Raw genomic sequence first — 26,698 nt, 5'->3', positions numbered from 1 at the left:
TTGAGGGACCAGGATGGAGAAAACCTCTGTTTGTAGCCATGGATTTCAAGTCAAGGCAAAACACAGCTATAACAACACATCCAAGGGGCAAAAGTTTGATCAGAAACAAGAGGACAAAAGATCAAGTGCTGTAAGCCAGCTCTGTCCCTCTCAGGTCACTGGAGATATACCCTGCCCGTCAGGCTTTTTCCACTAGCCGGGAAGCTGGAACAATTCTGGATTTGCATCATTGTCGCCAAGGCCAGATTTTGGCTTCCCAGCTTCATTTCATTGCCCGTGGTTGTCTCAGGGCGGCGTGGGAGATGAACGCGACTGCGGGATGGGAGTTTTAACAATGGGAATTTATGATGGTTCTGAGAGAGATTTATGTTTTCAGGACTAGAAAGATGAACTTTTCCCCTAATAAAATAAAGTAAATGCAAAGAGTTCTGATTCTATAATCTCTTCTGGGTTGTTTGGTTTTTTGGATTTTTAACAGCTTGTGAGGGAAGTAGGGAGGGGCGAGGGGGAAGATCTGCTTGGTGAACCTGTCCTTTCCCTCTCGTTATTTGCCATATGAACATCTCCCCTCGCTGGACAAGGACCAGACATTTCCTCTTCTCGTGGCTGTGATGAAGTGACATCACACTTAGGAAGAGGTTTTCATCTATCAACATCATACCACTTCCACTTCTGGTAAAACAGTAAGAGTCCCCATTCTGTTCTCAGTTAAACCACTGACTTTGATGACTGTCAAACAGAACTATAAGACAAGGAAGCAAAGACTAAACCAGACCCAAATGTGCATGTGTCCATAGAGAAAACTGGTGGGATCTGATGTGGAGGTGCAGCAGAACCTATTTTCTAACAAACCTACTGTAGGACAGCGATCAAGCAGCACATTCACACTGCACACGTCAGTCTTCAGACCACACCTAGCCATCTGCTAGTTTTCTATCAACTTTGCAAGGCTACTGTTGCCTGCAAAAATAGCTGTTGAGATTGCTGTAATAATCACCTGTAGGAGGGCCTCACTAGATCATCCTAGGTTTACATCAGAATTCTGTGACACAGTCCCCAGCTGCCAAATTTCCTTCTTCCAGGTCTGAAATAGCCCTGCCCGGCCTCTGGAGCAGTCTGGTATCTTCCCAGGCCCACAAAACCTCCCCCTTGCTTAGGGGGCACAAAGCACCACGTCTGAGGTCAAAAAGGATGCACTCCTGGGCATAACCTGCTCTGGCCAACCCAAAGATGGACACTAAGCCTGTCGCTCCTCCAATCCAGGACCCCGACAGCAAACTGGTTAGGAACACTCATACATACAAGATGCTGCCTTTTGTTTTCCCCATGCACCAAGCTTTTACAAGCAACTCTCACATACTAGACCTCACCTTAATTCTTGGCTCAAACATGGAAGCCAGACTGATCAATAGCCTGCACTGCCCCTGGATCCACGCGCAGGACAGCTTGGTGTGAGACACTTCCATACAGCTGCCATCTTCCCCTTTTACAGAGTGTTTGCAGAGCAAAAGGACTAACTGCTTCACAAAGAGCAGAAGCAAACTCTAGTCTTGGTACCGTGGCCTAACTCTGCTTCACGTAAGAACATCCTGCACATCGACATTTTCCTCCAGCTACCGTTTTGCTACAAAGACTTTACAGAACTTTTTCAATTCGCAGTGGATAAAGAGTCTCTGCACATCAGTCTGAAAAGCACTTTGTACCCCATCAGCAGCTGAACTCTTCTCTTTGGATGCTGATACAAATCCCGAGAAATATTACCTGAGATAAAGAAATGTCTGTTGGGAAGTATCATTAACTGACATGCATTTCTGGAATGAGATTTTTGAAGCGATATTGGGTTACGTTATCTCTTGCTGTGCTATGCTTTGGGAACTTTCCCCCTTCTCCGTTGCACAAAAGCAGTGCTGTGCAATAATACAGGAGTTCTCAAGGAACTCCTTTACCAGCTCCCGTTGCCTGTAGGCTGTGCTGGGGAATTTCATTCATATGTAAAACACCACAGAGTCCCCCAGATTCCAAAAATATACACAGTGCACATATGTAACTTTTTTCAGGAGCAAAGCAATCTGGTGAAAATGTGCCCTAGAAGCGGTCAGGATGGGGAACTTCCAAAAGCACAGCCCTTTTTGATGGGCTTTGAAAATTCACCGGGAGATTTCCCAGTTAACATTTGCCGGTTAAAGTCTAACAGTTCCTCCTGTTACTTAAAATAGGCTTTCAGGATGCAGGAAACCCCCAGCACTTTTACACACACAGGGCTAACCTCATCTCTCCCTCACACAGGGATTTTCCTTTTATTCATATCCTGACAGTAGCCAGAGCTGTGCACCACGAGCTGCAGGGACTGGGTGCTTGCATCTGCACGGATCCCAGCTGGGAGGGACAGGGACTGTCTCACTGCCAGGTGGCATCCAGTGTTTCACACGTCAGGCTTTCAGGCACCCTTACATAAAAATATTTACTTTGTAATTATGAGGGTCTAGGTGAACTTAACTCAGTTGAATGAGAGCTTACAACCCCTCGGCAACAAAGCCACCTCCCATTACGGAGAGCTAGCAACTAGCACGGAGCAATTAAGTGACATAGCCATTGGCACAGAGGTCGTCATAACACTAACTGTAGTGTATCAAGAGAAGAAGAGAGTTTCCCCAGAAGCCATAACTCTTAAGTGCCCATCGCTGCATTCCTTTTAAATGCACAGGGCTTCCATGGGAGTTAGGGCTCTGCCAAGATGCAGGCACAGCCCCACCTGGGTAACAACTTTACAAGCATGACTGAAATACGCCAGACAGGAGAAGCTAATCTGTATATCTTAAACCTTTCTCCCTCTCACCAGAAAGATTAAAATAAAAAATCCCGTTTCTAAGGAACAGGTGGGATCTATGAACTGAACATAGTGGCTGAAGGAATGATGGAAATAGACTCCGCTGACCCAAGATGTCAAATTCCACTCTACAGACAGCACTCGCCCGAATCCACCCCAAGAGAGAAATACTGCATTTAGTTTTAGCCATCCCTTCTTCCAGGCGTCACTTGCTTCCTTCCCCTGACATGCAAAGCTAATTCCCAAGGTGGAAAGTTCCTGTCTGCAAGGATGGTTTCTGCTGAGTCAAGCTCATGGGAAGGTAAAAGAAGCCAAAGGATTGAACGCTGGTAGGAAGGCAAAAATCCATGCCCAGAAAAACAAGCCAAGGAAAGAGCTGGAGGCACCATTTCCTGGTGTTTCTTTTAAGACCTTGTCTCAACTTGAAGGTGATTAAGACAGGTTATCCAGCAAGATTTAACACATGTGCCCTGAAAACCTACCACAGACAGCTAATCATGTTACATTAACGGAGGTGGATAATTGTATTTTGTTTTTTTGAGATTGCTTTTCCATCTACAGCAGACAGGCTTTAGCTGGGGGACTCAACTTTTACACCTGCACCCTTCAAAGCACCCCTTGCATTTTCCATTGATGTAAGAGGCTATGTAAGACAACACGTTGATGATATCCTTAGCTCTTTACTTCCCCTGCGTGTCATCCAGAAGGCATGGGACTTGGGGGTAAAAGCACTGCGCACATGAAAGCAAGAAAAGCATTTAAAAGCAGCTCTTTAAAGAAAAGAACGTGAACTCTTCTCCATGCAGTGGCAAAGCAGCGCTACTGATCCCAACCATTACACGGAATAAGAGGTAATTAAGCGCTATTACAGAAACAGACAACACCGGTTATTTCTCCTGAGTGAGTGCCAAATCCCTCGTTTTGGATGCCGGGAAAAATCTCAGCCAGTCACATCTGCAGGAAGGCAGATGCGCTGTCAGTGGTGTTGCCATTTCAACGTTCATTTGTTCAGAACGAAATCAGAGTCTCCAGCACATGTGGGACAGCCTCCCTCCACTCCTCCCTCTGCAGTGACAGGGGTGGAGCGGGTCCGAAGCAGAACGGGGCAAAACAGAGACGGAGCAAGGGCCCCGCTCACCTGCTTGTTAAAAAATAAATCAGTGCTGCAAAGAGGCAGAAGGCTGGGAGAGGAGCGAGGGCCAGGATCCAGAGCAGCTCTGGGGAAGGCAGAAGATGGAAAAATAGGGACATGTCTACTGATTGACTTACACACAAGCCACGCTGGACTGCAGTGGTTTCACGGGACTCCGGCCCAAAACCAGACACTGCTGATTTCACCTTTCAGCACTAAGAAGGAAAGATGGCCCAGCTGGCAGGCAGTCATTAGCCTGAATATCTGACAGCCAGTGTTAAAGACGCTATTGCGCCACAGGCCTCCTGCATAACCTCAGGCAAAGCTACACAGCTCCTAAAGTCCTCCCAGGAGCCTATTCTCTCAGCGGCAAAGAGATGACAAACAATAGCTGCAGCCCAAAGCGGGAAAAAAGAAATAAAATGCACACAATAACACACACCAGAGTGTTGAGGATTGAACAGCTGTTTCCTTCTGTGCTAACCAGCAAGAGACATCAAGGGTTTGGCAGATTCGTTCCATTCACTTCCAGCGAGACCCCTTTGGAAACCCCATCGGAACAATAGAGGCGATCCCATCCAGCTGAAAGTCAGCATGGCCAGGATGGCTGGAAGCAGAGCCTCTCCCAGCAAGGCAGGCTGTCGTCCGTACAGTAGCTGCACACACTACTGCGGGCAGAGATGCCTAATGGACTTAGAGGGGTTTAAAAGCTTGAGAAGAGTAGCTCGCAACGGGGGAGTGCCCATCTCTGTTTACAGACCAACTTTCTCATTAATGATTTTAAGCCCGCTCTGAATGAAAGCAACAAACACAACAGCAGGAAGCTGGGAGTCAGCGAAGCGAACAAGATTTAGCGTGAATCAGTGTACAGGCTGAAGAGTGTGGGGGGTATAAAAGGCACCGAGGGGAGCTGGGGAGAGGAGAGAAAGGGCCGGAGGGACTCTGCACTCCTCTGTGGTAATGTTATTCTCTTAATAACAGAGTTCAAGGAAGCCTCTACCCATATAAATCACCAATAATCTTTTATACAAGCAAGTGGACATTTTTATTACATTTCTAGATAATTAAACATTTCTTTGGTGCAGAAGATCCACCGCCAGCTGCTGGAAAGTGAAACAAGCCATACACCCCAACACAGCCCGTCTGAAGTGCTAGTCCCCAGCTGCACAGTTCCTCTTTTATCTCTGCTACTGGGTGCAAAAAGAAACAAAATTCAGGCCGGTGTCTGCAGAACAATGCAGTGCTGTGTACACACAGCCACAGAGACTTGGTGAGACACTGCAGCTCTGTGGTCGCTGCCCTTGGACTCAAACCACTTGGTTTTATACCGCCAGCTCGGCCACAAGTTACTGCACAACAACTGCTGTGCCACATCCTTCTGCGCCTCTGTTTCCATCCTCCTCCTCTGCTCACCATTCAGACTCTTGCTGTCTTCCAGGATAGGGCTAACTCCAAGAATATAAAATAGCAGCACCCAGTATGGTAGAATATGATCTAGTCTTCACTGGTGGGTCTAAATACCACCCCATGCCCTTGCCCAGAACACTGCCTAGACCTTTTCTAAACCCTACTCTAAGCTCATGTTGCAGTTCAGACTCTGATCTCCTTTGAGGGGGGGTGGGGCTCCATTCTCTTAAGTCATGCTCCGTTCAAAAACTGAGATATGAAGAATACTAGACCGGAAACATTTCCTTCTAGCAAGGTGGCGATCTTCAGGATGACCTAGGAGACCTGGTGCCAACTCACCACAAACTCAATTGGAGCTAAGCAGCTAGCACACTCCTGAAAATCCCTGCCATCCTGCACACAAGCTCTCTCTTCAACAGCCAGGTACAGCATCAGGAAGCAGACTGCAGCCCATTTGAAATTCCCCTTCATTTTCTGAACCTCCCAAGATACAAAGGCTCATATCCCCAGCATACATTCTCCATGTTATTAGGATAACTGCTAGTCAAGTTCAAAAGGCAGCTGGCTTCCAAGTCACCAAGCCAGAAAGAGCTATAATTTCTCTCACTGTAATTGCTCTCTCTGATTATAACAGTGGTTGACTGAGTCAACACAGGCAATGTCAGCGAGCGATTTCACTCAGGGACAGCAGATACCCAGGAAGAAGCACAGTCTTCAGGAGGAGGGGCTGAAATGTGTGTGGGAGCTGGCCTGGGTAGATGCAGTTCTCAGGAGGACATTAAACAGGCTAGAGAACAAAAGAGCCTGCAAATATACACAGCTTAGCTTCATCCTTTCTTAGGACCAGAGAAAGGTAATCCTGCCTCTGCTGAAATCAGGGGGAGTTTTACCATTGATTTTGATGGGGGTTTTACCCATCACAGTTAATATGCGACCAAGCCATTACAAGACTTGGAAAGACCACCCTGTTCTCTGCAGTGAGATCTTCTCTAATAGCTCCAGGGACTTCTTTATATCCTAGGGCACCAACCTCCCTCAAGCTGGGACAACAGGGGCTCAAAAATGCTATCTATGGCTCAAAAACCTGTTGCTCCATAGGCTTCATGGATGAGAAAGAACCTCTTGTAAAGGACAACTGCAGATGGAGTCCTCTTCCAAAACTCCAGGACTGTTCTCCTTCCATGGAATACAGGGGAGCTTAGGGAAGCTACCATGAACAAGCTGGAGCCTGTCTAATACTCTCTCTCCTCCAAAGTCTTCTGCAGATCATCCTGGAATCCTCCCTTCAACTTAATGCCCAAACACTGCATTCTGACATTTTAAAAGGGCAATAATCCAAGTTTTTTCCAGAGTAATGTCATCCTAAAATGTGCGCAGTGCTGTTCACCCTCGGCTGACATACCCACACTATTACTGTTTTAAGGTAGGATCATGAAAATTGCCATTTCAGAAAAACAAACAGTCATATCGCAATACATCATTTCACCTCTCAGCTCTGCACAGCAAGACCAACTATATTTTTTCATACATCAGCAAAGTCAGCTGGAGTCTTGCCTTTGGCACTGAAGAGGGTAGAGACAGAAGGATCATAGCTGGAATTCCTGTTCAGATGGCCTCTGTGGAATGAGTAGCTAGAGAAAGAAATCAGCCCTAACTCCTGAGTGAAGCAACCTGGAGGAGGGCTCAGGAAAGCAAGGGCTGGAGCGCCCTATGGGAATGTGGGTGAGGTAGGGCAGAAACAGGCTAATTCAGATCACCATGGCCAGCCACCCTCCCTCATTCCGGCTGGCCAGTGGGTGAGTTGGGAAGCACTGGATTGGAGCCACATCTGCTTCCCACTGGCATAAATCTCCATTGGTTCTGCACAGAAAATAGGGCTACTCCATTTGGTACCAGTTCAGAGCCAGATTCTCCCATCTCCGATGCTGTAGTAGGGAACTTACTTTAAAGGCGAACAGAAGTAAATGAGAACAGGGCTTGGAAACAATAGGTTACATTCTTGAACTCCTGTGTGCTTCCCTTGGATGTGTTTGCCATGAGAATTAAAAGAACAACACTGAATTTGATCTGAGCTGAAAATGAAGCTCTCTGAAACCAAACCAGACATACAGGGCGAATTCCAGCCGCTGCTGAGGTCAGTGACAAAACTCTCCATTACTTTTCCAAAGCCAGGACTTCACCCACAGCTTTTATAAAACCAACAATCAATAGAACCCTATCCAAGATTCTTGTTTTAATTTCACCGAAAAATGTACGTAAAACAAGTATTTCCCTACAATGATTGTAAAGTAAACACCCTTAAAGTGCCCTCCCACATCAAAGTGTGAAACAAACTGAAGCACGAAGCCGACTAACCGGTTTTCTTGCCCGAAATGCGGGCTATGCATAAAAGAGAAAAACGGATGGAGTAAAGCTATTTGTAAATAATACAAAGTTTGCTCAAAGCACAAATGAAGAAACACAGGGTTTTTTTTTTCTACAAAGCTCACATCCATGAGGCCAGCTTTTCCAAAAAAGCCTGAAGAACAGAGGCACACAGCTAGACGCATTTCCATGAGAGGAGGATATTCTCTTTTGAGAAGTCCCAGGCACAGTATTTAAAATATACAATGACATAAACATTAGCGTGTCATTTTCAGGCCGCAATTTGTCTGTGATATTATGAATCTAGTTCACTAAACGTTCTCCTATTTATCATGAAAGAAAAAACGCTGCAATCAACCACGACTCCCACCTGCTTTGGGAAAAACCAAAGGCCACCCACCAAGAACACGTTCACGAGGGCAGTTCTGCATGCTTCCTTATGGAAAAACATTTTTGCAAATGGTATAATTTTGCTAAGAACAGAACAGCTGAGCTGACACAGAGCAGAGTCTCCAAAGCTTTGAAGTCTAGCTGGATTATTTATTCTGCTTTCCACTGTTCAGCTCCAGTTACTCATACCCGCCCATCAGAACTGTCTCTCCATCTTCCTAAGCAGTCCAATTACTGTCCTCGCTGCTACGCTTTAGGAAGCTGGTTTTTGTTCAGAAATAATTGTGTATTTTAGTATTCTAATCCGAGATATTCAGGAAGGCAGTAAGGTCAAGTTTATCCACCGCCTCCTCCATGTGGTTTGCCCACAGTCATAATCTACATTGCGCTAGTTTTTCAGAGCTGTAAAATGAGAAGTCATAAAATGGGGGACTCTTCTCCTATTTCCCTAACTCAGAGATGTTATGAACACCATTAGTGAGATATTCAGATATTACAGTCATAAAGGCCGTATACATCTACACATATAGAGAAAGGTCCAGTGTTTCTGAAGTACAAGGCTCTGCATAGGTAAAATCGGGCAACCAAAGTAAAGGGCTACTTTAGAAAACTTTGCTTAAGCAATTTCTGCTTAAAATGTTTTCAAAAGTGCCATTGGGGGAAATAATGCCGGCAAAAGCTCAGATGCAGATGACAGAGAATGTTATTTTGATCTAACTCAACAAGGAAGAACAAAATGATAATTCAACGGTGGACCAGGTGTCCTAATGACAAGGGAACAGCCAATGAAACAAAGTCAATGAACTGAAAAGAAAATACCATTTCAGTGTTGCTAATTTAAATTGGCAGCAAAAATTCAAAGAAAAACTGGATATTAGCATGCACAATGAGACCGTCCACAGCCACACTCTCATTTTATCTTCCCTGCATGTGTGAGGTGATCTTCCTACACAAACTTCATACTCTAAAGTGATAACGTTATGAAAAATAATTCCCCAGGTTATTTATTTGAAGCAGAAGACCAAGTTCATAGGCCAGACACAACCTGTTTGCAAGGTTCAGGCCCAGAAAAAGATTTCTTTCTGAAACACGAACAGTCCGGCTGTGTTTGGACCACCGGCTCCTGCTCCCAACCTCCATCTCTATCAATCCGAGTCCACCCACCAGGCCAGTGATCAAAGATTGCTCATTGCCATCCCCTAAGAGACGAGGATGTTCTAGTCCATAGGGAGCTAGGTTTGAACCGAGGAGAGCTAGGCCGATTCCTGGCTGTGCCTAAGATCTCTTTATATCCCCGGCTCAGACAATAGACACTAGTACCTGTTCTGAACCATGAGCTTGTATTTCTCTGTACCTTAACTCCCCTCCTGTGAAATGGCAGCCCCTCAGAGTACATGAAAGAATGCAAGATGCTTAGACACTGTATCACTTTACACCTTTATCCTTGATTCCCATATGCAGCAGCAGACTCCAGGGCGCCGTGTTACAGTTTACACGTGATCAGCTCCACTGCAACAGGGTTGTTTTATTTTTTTCTCTAGCTCAAACAAGGTTAACAACAAAGACTCACTTAGAGAGTTTTAAGGTCCTGGCTCTGAGAAGCCAAGCATCTGTAGCCAACATTGAGTGGGGACAGATAGTCCCAAAGTCATTCATGAGGCGTTTCAGAGCCAGAGTGGAACACCACAAGTGTCCAATCCTGGTGTCAGCAGAACAGCCAGTCAGTCTGTCTTTGTATTTTGAGATATTTTCATTTCCTGATTTCTCTCTTCCTCCAAAAGAGGATATGAGCACAAAAGGAACAACGTTAACAAAAATTCTGGTGCTAAAGCTGCGTACATGTGGGCATGTGCAAATCCTTAATTAAGTGGCCCAGTTTTCATAGAACACTGGCATCAAGCTTCTGGGTGTGAACCATATGATGGACAGCTTTCCATCCCCAGACAACCCTGTATGAAGCACCTCTCCTTCCTCTCTCTGTATGTGCAGCAACCGCTGCTCCAGAAAGGCTGAACTCTAAGATGAAAGAGTACAAGCCTCTTGGAGTCACAGACATCACGAAGAAAGGGACCCGAGGCACAGGGATGTGGAGAATCTGGTGCTCATACTGGAGCCAGAGGTCAAAGTGACACTGGTTTCATTAGAAGCAGACCCAAGAATCTGGCAAAGTCACACAGGTAGCAGGGTAAACCCTGCCAACAGAGAAGACAAGAGTGAAATGACTGACAGCTGCAAGATGTGGAAATCCTGGGGTCTTCATTTTCCAGCCCTTTCCCACCCCTGCACAAGCTTTTCTCAGCAACCTGGGCAGGCATCAGAAATCCTCCACTGCTGATACCTGGTCCAAAATATCATGTGACTTAAACAGCCCACAGCCTCTGTACTTGTCTGAGAAAGAAAAAAGTAAAGCTTTCTTGGTAGAGAACAAACAGCCAGCTTACTGATCATGGTGGTGCCCCCAGCCAGCGCAGCCTTGGTCCCTTGGAAGAAGTCATCAGCAGATGTCATCCCCTGTTCCGGCATCTGGAAGCGGGTGTGAACGTCAATCCCTCCAGGAATCACCATCCTGCCATGGGCTTCAATAGTTTTCACTCCCCCTGGCACAATCAGATTCTCTCCTATTTGCCTGGGTAAACACATTTCGAACAGCGAGTCAGACACAAACATCAGTCAAGGCAAACAGCCTGTAAACATACACCCTTGCGCTACTTAACCTTGCTAGTGTTTTCTTCTTCCATAGAAAGCAACGTACAGGATCAGCATACACAGCTGATAATATTTTATGCTTCCCCTTGAAGCAGTTGCATAATTGAGAGCAAAGCGTGCAATTACTTCAGGACCTCGGGGCAGTATTAGATTTATCAGGAAGGAAAAGAAGGAGCCACACTGGCAGACAGCTGGAGAGGGGCCGTGCAGATAATCAGACGACTGCTGCACCAAATGCAGCAAGAGCCTTGCGAGCAGCTTTACTGGGACTGGACAGGGGTTGCCAAGGGGCGGTTCAACACTTGATTGTAGCTATCTCACAGCGATGTGGATGTTAGCATTGTTTTGGGAGCGTTGGAAGAATTTTTGCCTCTATACTCTCTACTTCCCCTTCAAGCGTAACTATTATGTAGTTCCCGCACAAATATAAACCCAGGCAGATACCGGTTTCCAAATTCCTGATGAGACCTCCAAAGCCCTCTCCAGTCTAGTTCTTCATGACATATTTTTAGAAATGCAATAGTGGATGAAACATTGCAGTTAATTAGCTGTCTTTGGCTGGCTCCTTTTACTTTTAACCTTGATTAGCAAAGCATATGTCCTGACCATTTAGCCAGAACAGGAAAATTCCTTGTTTGTAACCTCTGGCTCGTCCATTTTTTCCTAGGAGTAATTTTCCAAAGAAATCTGTAATATATTTAATGTGCCAGAAACACATGTTTCAGCACTGAAAACATAGAAGCATGCTGGAAAGAGGTCTGAACCTTAATCCTTAAATTACAGGACATTATTAACTTTAGGGGGGTTTAGATTGATCCTTGTTATCATAGAATCGCAGAAGACAGCACTGCAAAAGAACTCAAGAGGTCACCTAAGTCCAGCCTCCTACCCTAAAACAGAATTAACAGTATTGGGATGCTAAACTCTGGATTCAAAATATCTTGAATCATAACTCAGTAAAATGTTACAACACAGATAACTTCAAACATATGTGTCATCTCAGCATGGGGTTATTCGCATGGCTAAAATTAAGCGCATGCAAGTACCTCCTTTGACCCATGCTTTAATAACAGTGGGGTTTTGGCGCATTTGTTGATTTAATTCAACACCTTGTTTTTAAAGTTCCTCCGTCAAACACCAGGATATATGTGAAATACTCATTTTTCATTGCAATTTAATAGAGCTCGCTGAGACCAAGCTACTCCTTGCTAATCTGCAGTACGTTTCTGTACGTTCCAAATCACAACACGGTATGAGGCTTCACTTACTTTATCAACCCATCTTCCATGTAAATGTCTGCGTAAAAAGACTGGTCGTCATTAACTATTTTACCACCTTTGATCAAAAGACGATCGCTCTGCAACAAAGAAGCATACAACAATACATAATTATTCTGTGAGAAAGCTGACAGTCTGCGGTGTCACTTCAGAGATAAAAGTAGAGACGGAAACAACCTCTGCATTATTCACAAGTGCGTGTCAAAACACAAGTCAATCGCTGCACTTTCAACTGGAAAGATAAAATATTTCACTTCATCTGCGAGTCCTTTCATCACACCAAGGATCCAAAAAAAAAAATCAGAACGGAAAAGGAGTTGAGTTCCAACGGGCTCGTCTACTTGGCAGCGTCACTCCTACCTGCAGTCTGCCCCCATCACCTACAGCGAAAGCATTAAATAATACTTTGAGGGATGCGTAATAGCCACAGCTCTATTTTTTCTGCCTTGGTCGTATGCAAAGTTTCCTATATGCACCCACACACTGGAGTCACTACTTGGCTAGCTGTGAGTCAACTGCTGTCAGGGAAATGGACCAAAAGTCTGTTGCCAGGGGTTACACAACACAAACAAACTCATTTTGTCCAACTTTGTGATGTTTCGATGCAGTGGGTACTTCTACTGCCCTTCCAGAACACTACTGCATAATCAGATGGAGATAAGCGCATATCAGCAAATTAAGTTTAAGCGAAGGATTTAAGAGACTGTTATTAAAATTCCCTCCAATTAGGAGACAGTTTGGCCGGAACAGAAAGATGATTATAACAAGGCAGCTATCGAGCCGTGTGCTTTTATCACAGCCCAGCTTACACCTCGCTATTGCGAGACTTTAGGTCAAAATCAAATCTGTCATAAACAAGAGTGAAACGCACTCTACAGAGCTCTGGATGGGGAGAAAAGTTAAAAGCGACTGCTACGTCCCTCTGGTTCCTTCAGTCCCTGCGTTACAGACGCGTGTATCTGAAGCAAAGCACATACACGTTCGGTTTAAACTACGCCTTGGCCCTTGTATCTGCACTTGTGCTTCCTCCGGTTCTCCTTCCTCCTCCCAAAAACATCTTTGTAGGAGAACAAAGCTATATCAGAGCAGCGCAGTCTGGCTGCTGAAGCCAAATGTTGAATTCAAGACGGGGTAGAAAGCAGGACTTTAGCTTGGCGGTGCCTTGACCTTACAGCAAACACACACAGGGCAGCGACAGCGATGCTCAGGGCCCTTGCTTCGAGCTGGGGCTCCGCGGGTCCACCAGAAGAATTGGGCATCTTCCCAAAGAGCTTATAACACAACTGAAGAGCTGGAGCACCCGATTCTGAACTGCCACAAGCTGACACAGCTCTTTTAACGCCAGAAGGGCTACATGAATTGCATCAGCTACTGATTTATACTGTTACATCCATCTTTTATGTAACTCCTAAATATCTATGAAATCTTAAGTGTCTCTCCTTCCCCCTCCTTTTATTCCTTCTCTTCCCTCCTACTGCTGCAATGGAGAGTTTCCCGGAATAACGCCACCGATTTAAAAAACAAAGAAAGAAAACCCCAAGATTTAAATTTAGGATCTGCTGTGAATGCCAATAAGCCTGAATGAATTAACTTGGGGCGTGAAAAACCCACTTGTCTTTCAACGCCAGCCTCTACAGCAAACTGTCCTACATGTTTACCATTTCCAGAAACACTGCAGTATTTATGCCCACCTCTAGTGCAGACTTCTTGTGCTATTAAAAAGGCCAGCTACTATTGAAATCAGTTAGTTTGGCCATCGATGTCACTGACAGCACAAGCCCTAATGCACTGGGCATCAATTAGGATAGAAAAAAAAAAAGGAAAAGAAAAAAAAAAATATATAGTGACAAACAAAAATGCAGCCTGGACCATTTTAATGATGCTCTGAATGCTTCTGCTAGTAAACAGCTCTCCTGCTGCGGCTGAACGGTAGGCTCTGAAACCAGTGCGGATCCTTCTGCTCATTTCAACCACCTTGGAGACAAAAGCGCCCGCAGTTTGCAACCCTGCGAGGGCCTGCCGCTAAATCTGTATGTACAGCGGCAGACAAAACAGGACTGCTAAACATTGATTATCCTTCTTCTTCAAGCATTAGTCTCGGTAGATCAATTCTGGCTTCATACAACAGCAAATAAGACCAGAATCTGATTTTTTTTCTATCCCTTATCTTTACAAGAGAATTGCGCCGGGTGCACGCAACATAAATCAGAGTGTTCAGTCACAAGAAAAATGCGTCATGCTGCTTTTGGCCCGTGACAGCAATTCAGCAGTACCCTTCATCGTTATTTAAAAGTAGGCATATTTTTAAACCCTCTACCATTGGACTCGTGGAGGGATACTGTTCCCCACCACCACCAAGAAAGAGGATGCTCCATTTATCACATACCAATTTTGTGCATCCCCTGCATTTCCTAAACATCATTTAAGACATAACCGTACAGCCCGGCGGCTCCGGCATGCACGTCACACTTCAAAGCTCTATTTCAGAGCTCACTTTTCTGCCTCCGAGGCTGAGGAAGGAGGACTAGGATGGGTGTGTCCGTGGGGCTGGGAGAAGGAGCCGCTGCCAAGAATGAAAAACTCTTGTGTCAAAAAGAATAAATGGCTGTAACAGCCCGTTAGATGCGAATATCTTTGCCTTACGTAATGAAAAGTTAGTATCCTTGGATCTGCAGTACCTGCCCTAAATCTGCTCGCACAGTAAGGAAACCAAGGGAGGGGTTTATATAACGGCTCCTTCCCTTTTCCCCCAGGATCGCATCGAGGAGCGGGCTGAAACGTGCGCCTTGCGAGAAGATTCTGGGGAAGCAGAGGAAATCCTGCTCCATCCCCAGCGCAGCCGGCGGGGCAGGGGGCTCCGGCCGACCACCCCACCCGCCCCCCGCCCCGGAGCCGCCCTTGGCCGGGCTGGAGATTGGGGCGGGGGGGGGAGGGTTACTCTCCATCCTCCCCCGCCGGGGGTACCGTTGTCCCCGATGCTCTCCCGGGGCCGGTGACACCGGCGCTACCGGGGCTCCGCTCCGGGGGGCGATGCCGGTGCAATCCCTCCCCCCCACCCCCCGAGGCCGGCCCCGCATCCCCCCGCCGCCCGCTCCGCACCCCCCGGCCCCCGCCCCGGAGCCGCTCCCGAACCCCCCCGGCCCCCCCGGCTCCCAGCCGCGCTGCAGCACAGGAAGCGCTGCATTAGAGCCTGATCTTATTATCCTGCCACAAACCCCTGCCATCGCTCCCCGAGCACACAAAGGGCTTAATCCCCGCGCACCCCTCCCCCTTCCCCGCTTTCATCCCCCCGCACCCAACTCACCGTGATCCGTGGAATATTCTTCTTCCCCTGATAAGACATCTTTGGAAATCACTCCCAAATTTATTAATTTTTTTTTTTTTTTTGGAGAAGCGGGGCGGCTGCTGTATCGCTATTGTCTCCCGTGCAGCAACTGCTCCCCGATCTCCCTTCCACCAGGAAAAAAAAAATAATAGAATAAAACTAAATCCCCCAAGCCCAAATCAATGCGATCACAAGGAAGGGGAGCGGGGGGGGTCCGCCGGGGAGGGCGCGGCGCGGCGGGGAGGCGAGCCCTGCTTCTCCGCAATGGCTGGAAAGGGAGAAGCAGCCACCCCTGTGCGTCTCCCTTTCTTCCCTCTGCCCGGAGCCCAGCCCAGCCCAGCCCAGCCCAGCCCAGCCTAGCCCAGCCTAGCCTAGCCCAACCCAGCCCGGCCCCGGCCGCGCAGGGAGGGGGCGATCGCCGCCAGCAACAACAGCGGAGCGGGGAGGCAGCTGCGCATGCGCCCTCGGCCGCTCCCCTCTCCCCCCCCCCGGCGGGAGGGGGGCCGCGCAGGAAGGAACGCCATTGGCTGAGCGCCTGGCCGGGATGCAAATGAGAGGGCGCCGCCGTGCAATGGGGGAGAGGGGGAGGCGGCGATATGCAAAGTGCCGCGACGGAGACGTCAGTGCGGGCGCGGGACCGCGCGCGCCCGGCGGCGGCGGGCCCTGCAGCGCGGGAACCCTCCGGTGTTCCCCCGCAACACCCGGTGTGTTCCTCCCCCCCGCACCCCCGTGTCACCTCCCTGCAACCTGCAACCCCCGGGCACCGCTCTGCAATCCCCCGATCCGCCCCTGCAATCCCCCGATTCCCCCCGCTGCTCCCGTCGGGCTCTCCCCGGTGCCCCCCCGCCCCGGTTCCCCTGCAACACCCCCCGGTTCCTCCACCCCACCCCTGCAGCCCCCCGGGGCTGCGAGGCTCAGCGGGAGGAAAAGAGGTTGCCCGCGGAGCCGGTGCGCTGGAAAACGCGCAGCCCTCCATCTTCTTTGTCCCACCCCGCCCTTCCTGGCGCTACCGGAGCAAAAAGCTGGTGGGAAACGTTAGCAAATTGCGGGGAAAAAAATAAGGGTGAAACCACTCCCGGTTCTTTGATTTCCCTGCATGTCAGCCATGCTTTCTAAATGCCGCCTTCTACACCTCCTCGTCCAGAAAATACAGCCCAGATTCCAGTCCCCCCTCCTGTGGTCACTAACCTGAAGCTTTAGTGCCAGGGAAACCTGGGATCAGAGCTACAGACACAGGCAGGGTGGTCCTCTCCAGTCACTCTGGCCATGTCTTACTAATCCAGTGTTGCAAACTCCACGTTCAATGTTTCAGTCATACACTTGGAGTCTTAAATTTCTCAGTCCCTGAACTCCATAAGCTGGTACTTCCAAGGAAAGAAATGCATTAAATGGCATAAATATTTCCTCGTTACTCATACTGCACTTGCCCCACTGCAATGAAAAGAGATGGGATTCGTGGCCAGAGCGTGGGATAACCATTCAAAACACATCCGTTTACACCAGTTCCCCTTATATAAGTTGCCCTGGTAAAAGGTACGAGACACCTTTTGGAGAGCTCATAAATAGTACAAATCCACTTCTGCTTGAAGGTTATGGCAGACAATTAATGACCGACACAGACTTACCTTCTTCCCTCAGTCATGGGTGAATTTCACATCACACAAAGCAAACTGCAAGCTTCTCCTGTCACAAAATGTAATGATCTTCACATACCCAAATAGTTCCGTGAAACACACTGTGCACAGCCCGTAAGAAATAAAAACCCGCAGTATATTACACCAGTAAATCATTATAAAGGCAACATCTGTTCAGAGAGATGACTCTCAGGGCCTTCTATGTATGGTAGTTCACAGGAAGCTATACGGAAAAGAGTAAAAGAGCTTTTGCTGGGTATAGGGAGGGCGTCAGGCAGCATCTAAGTAGCTGATGTGCCAAATCAGTTGATATCCAATTATTAGCAAATGAAAAAGTGGCTCATGACAGTAGCAAGATGATTAATTTGTTATCCTGTAGGGTTTTATTTTGATTTAATGATTAGAATAGACAATACTAAATGAGTTATCCTGCCCCTCTCTGCTCTGTGCTGGAAGAAGTTTTGAAACCTCAGCATATTTTTGCTCAGAACACGGACGAAAGCATCTACATCAGATTTCTAAATTTAGACAGTGCAACTGTTCCTTTTCTCTCTTTAATGCTGGCTTTCCTCCTCAATTTTATATCTGAATAGCTTCTTGCCTTGCCTTGCCAGGTAAAAGAGTGTCTTCAGCTATCAAAGAGGAAGGAAACGCAGCCTAAAGGGTTGAGAAAGAGCATCAAGGTCCCTGGGCAGCTGACTGGAGATGTGCGAAGTCCAGCTACCATTTCAAGATCCTGCCCCGGCAGCAGGAACATGATTACAGAGGAACGACCACAAACGTGGGCGCAGGAAAGCGTACATCTCCAGCACTGGCTCACCTCCCTGGCCTTGGGCAGGTCATTTCTCCACGTTACGCTAAAAGTTGTGGAACAGCAGCACCGGTACAAGAAGCAGAAACACCTTTAAGGGGATGATGTCATCAGCACGCTAATATTTCTGCAGCTATTCTCATCTGCTCAAAGATAGCTATTTAAAATACTTTTTTTAAAAGGCAATCCTTACTGCACATGGGACTAATACAGAACAGCAGTTCTTGAACTTCGAATACATTCCATAACTTGAACTGAATCGTGACTAGGTTCAGAAAGTAATAACAAATCTTCCGATGACACTTAGCTTTTCCTTCCCATCACCATGCTGCAAGAACCTAAGTAGTACAGAATAAAATAAACGAAGAGATTAAAGGGCTGAAAAACATGGTTGTTCAATATTCAATATCTACACAGCACCAAATTTTTTAAAATGCCATATGATTTAGCATGTACCCAAAGGACCGGAACGGAGCTCCCAGGTGTATCTTCTAGCTCTATTACACCAACTGCCAACATGGCCACATTTTCTTTCCTTTATATTATCTGTATATATTATAATATATAATATTATCCTTTATATTATCTCACATGTATAAACACATGTGAGAGGAGGTGATCCGGGGGAAGGAGAAGAGCTATTGGACAATGCTGGGATGAGAACAAATTGGGAACCGAGAAAATACCGAGATGAACACCTGCATTACTTTTTTTTCCTCCCACAAAAGCTGGTTCATTCCCCTGGTAAAGCTATAGTTTATGTACAAATTCCCCCTATAAGTTAAATGAAGAACGATAACTACTTATGAAATGCTGGGGCAGGAGTCAGGTCCTAGGTTAAAAGCAGGGAGCTGAACTCGCTGCTGAAATCCCTGCAGGTTTGTATCCGGCCCAGCTGTCACACAGGGGTGCCGTTACCTGCCCCCGTAGGTAGTGAAGGGATTTCTAGATAACATTGATGCACTTTGTCTTCCAAAGGTCTGTTAATGCACACAGCAGGCCAGGCAGGCTAAGATTAGAAGGTGCTACAGAGAACGAGCACTGCCAAAACTTACTTGCCAAACGTTAACAAAGGAAAGTGCTGAAGGATGGCTGGCCCAGCCCAGCCTTCTTGACTGCAGCCGCTACAACAGGACCAGCAAGGTTCCTGCAGCCAAGTCACATCAGCAGTACAGGAAGAGCAAAAGAACATAAGTATCTTCAATTATGCTACATCAGCACTTCTGAGGGCCCTGACAACGTTCTCCAAATGGCAGAACAGGGGATGAAATGCACAAACCCGAGCATTACACCCACATTTGCACTGCCAGCCTCTACCCCGACCACACACAGAGCTGTCCTTTGCACTGGCTGAGTGTCTCTGGCCCATCCTTAGGCTTAGGGTAGTTGGGGGTATATTGGCCAGTGGATACACAAGACTGCTGGCAGCCATGTCTGCACAGATATCGGCTGTGTAGGACATCTTGTGCAGGCTCTTTGCAGCAGAAACACATTTCACGTTAAAGGAACATCTATGTCTACGTTTCCTGGAAAGGTCTACATGAAAAAAGGCACAAGAATATAAGAATCTCTGAACAGTGATAATCTATGCTAAAATAAATCATCACAGGCATCAGTGGAAATCAATTTACATCAGCTCTGAATCTTAACTTTACAGATTCTGTGAAATACCATAATGCACTTAGCAGGGAATTTTATTCCCACTGTGGAGTTACTGGATGGTTGGGGAAAAAAAAAACATCGAAAGAGCCTCTTTCTCTGTGGAATTTTAGTGTAATGGCAACAAACCCCACAGAATTTCTGCAACACCCAATTGCTTTTACTCCTACTAAATTCTTAAAGGTTTATCCACAAGGACATCTTGTTGTGAAATTATAAAACCTGCAAATGGAAATATACATTTAAAAATGTAATGAAAAGAGGGATAAGAGGTGGATTTAAAGCACTCCTGGAAGTACCTGAAATTCTAGCACACAGAGTCAACAAGCTCTAGATTTCCCTTTAGGCTGGTTAAATGCTAATAATCCCCGCTCCCAGTTAGGGACTCACACCCTGCCAAAGCCAGCGAGGCTCTTGTTACTGGAATTAGGGGCAGCAGGACTGGGCCAAAAGAGCTTTCACGAGTTCACCGATCAGGCCCTAATTTTCTGTCACGATTCTGCCCGTGCCAATTGCTGCATCGGCTCTGAGCCTCAGTGACTTGAAAGGAGTTTCCCATGGATCCAGCAACCCCCTGCGTCTTACAAAGTGTTGGGAGGATTAAATACAGGCCGATACGTGGCAGAAGGAGTACTTGTGTCCTTCCCAAAAGATGAAAGAACTGTCCATTATTGATCACTATAAATTAAATTACAGAAGGGAATTATACTTGCCAGTGGGCATCTTTGATTAGTTTTATTATCATACAGGAGAAAATTAAAAATAAGTGTCATGATATGGAAATGACCATAAAGTTGCTACTATGAGGAGGTAAAATCATATTACTTCTCAGAGAAATAGCCTGATTTTTTAACGTAGACTGAGATTGTGAGGGGGGAGATTCACTTTCTAGCTGCACAAACAGGTCGATAAAAATGTACACTTGATCTGCAAATTAAAATTAACCTTCCAATTGATTTTGTTTCCTTTAAAATCCCAGGAAACCTTGAGAAAGTTCAGAAATAACCTCCTAAGATGACTGTTACAGTGTGTTTCTTAGAGGAAATGTCCTGAGCATTTCGGCTGCATTACAATCGTAATTGTCCTTAAAGAAGCCCGAGCTGCTGCTCCACAGTCCATTTACTATCACGTCATGTTATCGGGAAAGAGACAGCCTTCTTCAGGGTTCTAGGCAGGGGTTGCTCGGTCATGGGTACTATAGTACATAACAAAAATGTGCTCTCCTCTCTACAGAGCTTACAGCCTACACTCATGCTGTGACCTTCGCTATAGTTAAATATAGCATTTCTAGAACAACGGCATTTGGGCATCCTTTTCCTTGCTCCTCCCTTTCATCCAGTGGAGACAGTTTAGCAACTCCAGGCCCATGGGAACCATGGGTATGGTCTAAGAAATGGCTATTTTCACAGTGATTTGCACGGTTTCTTAGCATTATAATACCTTCCCCTTCCCCAGAAACCTACAGGGCAAAGCATCAGGCTCTCAGCAATTGCTGTCATTGCTCATGTCAGCCAGCTTCGCCTACCTCTGATGTACAGGACAATCATTACTCCAGACAATGAGAAAATGAAATTCAGACCTCTATTCTCCCACCCTGAGGTTCATTCCAGATCTCTGGGAGGTGACCAAAGGACAGAGCATTACTGTAAGATTCACACAGAACTACAAAGACGTTTGATTTGGTGTAGATTTCCTACAGCTCTGCTCCCACATGCCGTCACTCTTTAGGGTAAAAGAGTTCACGCAGAACACACACAACTACTTCACGAGAGCTTTGCTGTCTATGTTATCTCCCAACTTTGTAACACCACCACAGAAACAGGCTCAGATTGAACAAGCCACAAGACAGACAAGTGATACGGGGACTTAGACATGGTCCTGCAGGTTAAAAATTTCAGGGAGACCTAAACAAGTGCTCAGCACCTACTAAACACAGATGGCTCATGTCAAGTGATGGCCATAGCACTGGCATAAGGGTGGCACGCAAAGCTGCCCGTCTCATTGTGCCAGGTACTGTATCTATTCCCCAAGATAAAGCCTGCATCGCAAGGTGCCGCTGAAAGATCAGACCTGTGAATTAGCTCAGCTCCAAACTGGGTGGGGAGATCTGGCCCCAGGCGTTTAGGGTTTCCCTCCAGTCTTTAGCCCAAATAATAAGTTGGCCTTGTACCCAAGCCCCTTGCTCGTTACTGCGTAAGAGAGCGCGGTATTGGTAAATTCCCGACATCCGACAAACAGACCACTCCACATGACGCCCACTCACATTGCAGCTATGCAGCTTGATGGCTTTGAGAGGGATCTAAGAAGTTAAGAAGAATTTGGCATTTGTGCTTATCATTGTTAGTTTCTCTATGGTTTTTTTTTCCAGTAGTCAGACAAACTATTATGATCCAGTGGAAGAACATGCAAGTCATCCTCCTGTATGATTATTTTGCAAACGCAATGATTGTCAAAACAAGGCTAGAAAAATTACAGACATTGTAACAAACTAAACTCAGAACTGTGTTTCCAACTGTCTGGAACAGCTTCTTTGTTTTACACAACAGTTCCATTAATGTTCCAGGGTCTATGGTTATCTGAGTGCTCAACGATGTACTCCTATTCCTTATTTCTCTCCAGGAATTAACAATAATGATCTTGAGAGCTTTAAGGTTTTAGCAAAAAGGCAAGTCATGCCAAAAGCTTCCTGAAACTGTGTTTTGCAAGTGATTCCTCTCCTGTCAATTCTAAAATAAAAATATTTTCCTAGTCTCTTTTTATTCATTATTGTCATTTATCTTATTACAACAGGACAGAGCTTTGTTGGTTTAGACCAGTAGTTTGGGAAGTGCAGAGCACTGGGTGTAAAGGTCCATGAACTGTTTCTAAGGGATGAAAAAAAGGTATCTAGAAGGTGACTATTTCGTGCACAGAGGACCCACCTGAATCACTGAAGTAACGGCAAGATGGCAATGGGAACTTTAGCTAGCAAGTTGAGAGATCTGGGATCCCAGGGCTTGTACTTGTGATGAAGTGTCTTAGCACCTACTCAGGCTCTCTATGCAACCTAGATTAAAGCAAGCCCCCAGCTTGCTGATCCCTCTTGCAATCAAACCTTGCTTTTCCCTATAGATGTTCCCTAAAAGACCATCTCTGTCCTGAAGAATCTCAAGGGAAGAGCAAGACAGAAGGGATACCAATTATACACATGGGAAATCTGGGAAATACACACAGAGAAATGACCCGGGTCAAGCACACAATGACCAAGTTTTTTCAAAACCCAGACGAATACGTGTGTCTCAAGACTGTTTGTCTAAGGAATAGAGGACTACTGCCCTGGGAAACCATTTTACCTGTCCCCCTGCTCTGAGACAAGGAAGCTTGCAGCTTCTGCACTGTCTGCTACAAACCAGTGGTATGAGTAAGTTCTACAGGTCTCTTCCCTGATGCTCTCTGAATACCAGATCCCACTGTAGGAAATGGACTTGCACAGCAATTCATGAAAGCCAGGCAAAATGCTTATTGTCTCATTCAAGGAATCCTGGGTTTGAACATGACATTCTTCTCAGACTACAGTGATGGCCCAGCTGAGGTCAGGGCCTCAAAGCACTAAGCAATGCTCAGACGTTGAACAAGTAGCTCCAGGACCAGGCATTAACAGTCTAAACAGGGAAGATGACAAAGTTTAAGATGGGAAATAGAAGCACAGTTAATTCTCCAAGGCCTGACAGCTGGGAAGTAGCAGAGCTTGCCTCAGATCTGCTGAGTTACAGACCTGTTGAATAGGTCACACTGCCTCCAGAGGCCTAACTGTAAAGAGCTGCTTAAACTAAGATAGAGAGCCTTTCTGGTGCCTCTAGAGATGATCTTAACCCTGAATTATGAGGCAGCATGGCCCAGAGGCAATAAAGGGAGGCCATGATAGATGCCTATAGAATACCCTAGACAGGACAGACACAAAGAGATTTGATTACCCTTATCTTTGCCTGCAGAACAATATATTGCAATTTAATGTGGAATAATTACCTTCCTTTTTTTATCCTCTGGACACTAAAGACCTCAAAAAAATGAAAAATAGCTTGTCTGTCTTGCTTTGTTAATTATTTCAGTGGGGATTAATACAAGATCTTTCTGTACAGTGACAGAAAGGATGACTGTGTTTTAAATCCATTTTGGATCCAGTCACTGGCTAAAATACTTCCAGCCACCTCTATGGCATCCAGTTGATCAGAATCCGTTCTGATAACGATGTGGTCCTTTGGGTCCAGATGTTTGAAAATTATGGGCCAATTTCAGCTGCAAACCTTCAGAAGCCTTTTAGCTCCTATCTCAAATGATTTTAACGCAGTTTCCTTCAACGCCACTTCCTGCAATGTTATTTTTCTCTTCCTTTTTTTAAATACGTTGAGCTTTGATTCTCATCATAAATATATTCTATTAACTACACTGAAGTAAAGCCAGTTTTACCTGCTGAGGATCTAACCATTGATTCAAGCTATAGATGTAGTCAGCTGGAAAACCATGAAAGCTCAACCGCTCCTGCAATAAAGTGCCAATCCATAGCAAGACATTTATAATATAAGACCGCACTTACCCAAACGCTCACAACCCCTCAAACACAATCCATTGGCACCTGCGTTATGTAAAGCTAATGAGAAACAACTCAAACACTTTGCACTATCCCACTGTTTCATACCCTCAGTTAACATTAATACAACACACTTTAAAAACAGAACCAAAAAACACACTTTAAAAAAAATGTGATTAATATTTTGTGTGGACTTCTGATTTTTCACCATACTGTACTTACAGTTTTTTATTATACTGGTACCCTTCAATCCCAAAATAATTCATCTTTTCAGAATTAATACATCACCTGTTTATACTCATATCCTGCAGGACATCATCGCATCAAATTGACCGAAATTAGTTCTGAAAAGGTCCTGAATTGCAAAAACTTTGACTCACAAAGCTGAAAAGGTGCATACCTTTTACTACTGAGATACACTTCGGTTAGTCCAACAAGACTCATCAGCCATGGGAAGTTACTCAATTAGTAGGCACTTCAGCATGGTCAAATCAAACCGTGGGCATTTGTAGTGGCAAACTTTTTTGGGGGTTTGGCAAACGAGGTTTGAAGCAGCATGGAGCACATCCCACTCCTAATTAAAGCTTGGTGCGTAGCGCTTCTGAAAATCTGGGCCTACCTTTGTGATCTCATTGTAAACAGCATTTGTTTGCACATGTAAATATGGCTGGATGGAGCCCCTAGTTTACTGTAGTAGGAAAAAGCAGAGCAGGGTCTGATTTGGGGAGGGTGAGTCCCCAGTGATACTCCTAGTAATATTTCCCATTTCTCCAAGCAGGAGAAAGCGGTGAACAAGCTCATATTTTAAACTCCAGGCAGACTTCTGCCCTGGATATCCAATTCATACCACTAGTAAAAATCAGGAGGCACATCCCAGAAACAGATTCCAGAAGAAAGGACTGCTCTGTAAACCCACCGAGGGACTACTCACAGAAACGCTTTCCCAGTATGCTAGAAGTTTATCAGTTTGCTGGTTGGTGCTTCTTTCATTTCCACTCTTCCAGCCTACACATAGGAGCCAGCATTGTCAGAGGAATGCACAGAGTATTTCATGGCTCAGGTCTGCATAAAGCTTGCTTAAATCTATTTATCGAGGAAAACAAATGTGCACGGTCAGCTAGACCTATGGGTTGAATGGGTTTTGCCTCAGGAAGAGGATAGGCTTTATCACACCATGACACATACAGAGAGTGAGAAAATAGCTTCAGGAGTCTTAAAAGACTGGGAGGAGTTCAGTGGGTTTCTAAGAGAATGCCACATTCCTGTGAAAGTCCCAGATCTTCCTGAGGGAAAAATTCCCCCTGTAGCCGAAGGCCTTGCTCAAAATTTGTATTGAAATACAGCTCCCAGGGGTCACTCTGGTCTGTCCTCCCCTGGGAGAAGGAGGTAGCAGTTTCCCCTGGAAGAATCCCTGCAGGGATTTGATCCCTGTAGGTGGAGGCTCACCGATGCTCTTTTGCTAACAATCGCATTTCTGCTCCCGTGAGCTGCATTCACTAGCTGGGTGGGGCATTTTGCTAGGTTGTGCTGGGGGGAATCGCCTAAGAAACAAAAAAGTCGGTCTCTATCACCAAATAGGAAGGTAGGGCGGGGAAAGAGAGGGTGTTTGTGGGTGTGGGGGGCTCCTTTCTTCTTCTGCCCTCCTCCCTGTGCACATACACACACACCTGCAGAGAGCACAGGGATAACATTAGAGGTCTGGCAAGAAGGCTCTAGGAGAGATGCTGCTTCTTAGAGGAAGACATTGACTGCCACACACATGCAAGTGACATAAAAGCAAGAAACTGCAGGGTGGAAAGGATCCATCCCTTCTGCAGCCTATCACGTGTTCAAGTTGCATCTCACACACACACACAAATATATATGTACCCACCTTGTCATTCAGGTTCTGCAGCGCCTCCTTCCCAGTGGCAGTCCTGATCTCCACCTTTCTCCCGAAATCAACAGATGGTTCCCCTCCCTTCCCGCTCTGCCTGGAATAGACGGACTGAGCATCCGGACCCAGGTGGGCAACATCCTTCTGCTTTGCCACGACTTTGTTAGATCCGCGGCCCACCGAGAGGGAGTCGAAGTCGATGGTCTTGTTCTCCAGGGAGCCTTCCACCGGGCAGAACATGCCACAGAATTTCTGCCGGGGCTTGGGACTGCCCGAGCCCAGATTTTTGAAGAAGGCTGGCACTTCTTCTTCCTCACCCTGCCGGCCAGACTGCTTCCTCTCAGCCATGGCTTGTGTGGTTTCCCTGCTAAGGGAAAATAATAACAGCGGTAACCAGGAGGATCCTTCACACACACACACACGCACACACACACGAAAAGAAAAGGGGGGGGGGGGCGGAAAGAGAGAGATTGCTCTGGGTCCTAAAGATACGGCAACATCAATTGCAAAGGGCTGTGCCTGGCAGATCCCCTGCCCCCATCGGCACAATATAGCCTGTGGCTCGCTCTGTTTGATGCAGTGCAAAGTTGAGGGACGGTTGGGGCAGATCCTGCTGCAATCAAGGGAGGAGGTTTCAAGTTCCCAGCATCCAGATGGGGAGGGAGGGAAAAGGAGAGAGAGACGGGGAGGGGGGAAAAAAAAAAAAAACCTCACTCTGCAGCA

General features: G+C 46.3%; 1 protein-coding gene and 1 long non-coding RNA gene across 3 annotated transcripts in view; one reads left to right on the top strand and one right to left on the bottom strand.

Annotated features, from left to right (window-relative positions):
* Positions 1-26,338, bottom strand: part of DPYSL2 (dihydropyrimidinase like 2) — a 54,935-nt gene extending 28,597 nt beyond the window's left edge. Inside the window, exons 1-3 of one of the 2 annotated variants that reach the window (XM_075074677.1) lie at positions 25,973-26,338; positions 12,095-12,183; positions 10,562-10,746 (exon numbers count right to left, since the gene is read on the bottom strand). In XM_075074677.1, coding sequence (XP_074930778.1) covers positions 10,562-10,746; positions 12,095-12,183; positions 25,973-26,323 — 625 coding nt within the window. In that variant the 5' untranslated portion in view covers positions 26,324-26,338. Of the gene's footprint in view, positions 1-10,561; positions 10,747-12,094; positions 12,184-15,407; positions 15,797-25,972 lie in introns of those variants that run through there. The other variant, XM_075074678.1, reaches the window with a different exon arrangement.
* On the top strand, positions 15,942-18,259 carry LOC142048108 (uncharacterized). Its single transcript, XR_012657401.1, has 2 exons — positions 15,942-16,132; positions 17,677-18,259. It is a non-coding gene; the product is annotated as an uncharacterized LOC142048108 (long non-coding RNA).
* Positions 26,339-26,698: the final 360 nt, after the last annotated feature.

Source organism: Phalacrocorax aristotelis, chromosome 24, assembly GCF_949628215.1.
Source record: "Phalacrocorax aristotelis chromosome 24, bGulAri2.1, whole genome shotgun sequence".
Taxonomy (NCBI): domain Eukaryota; kingdom Metazoa; phylum Chordata; class Aves; order Suliformes; family Phalacrocoracidae; genus Phalacrocorax; species Phalacrocorax aristotelis.
The sequence above is the reverse complement of the archived record's forward strand: the minus strand, read 5'-3'. Positions and strand labels throughout refer to the sequence as shown.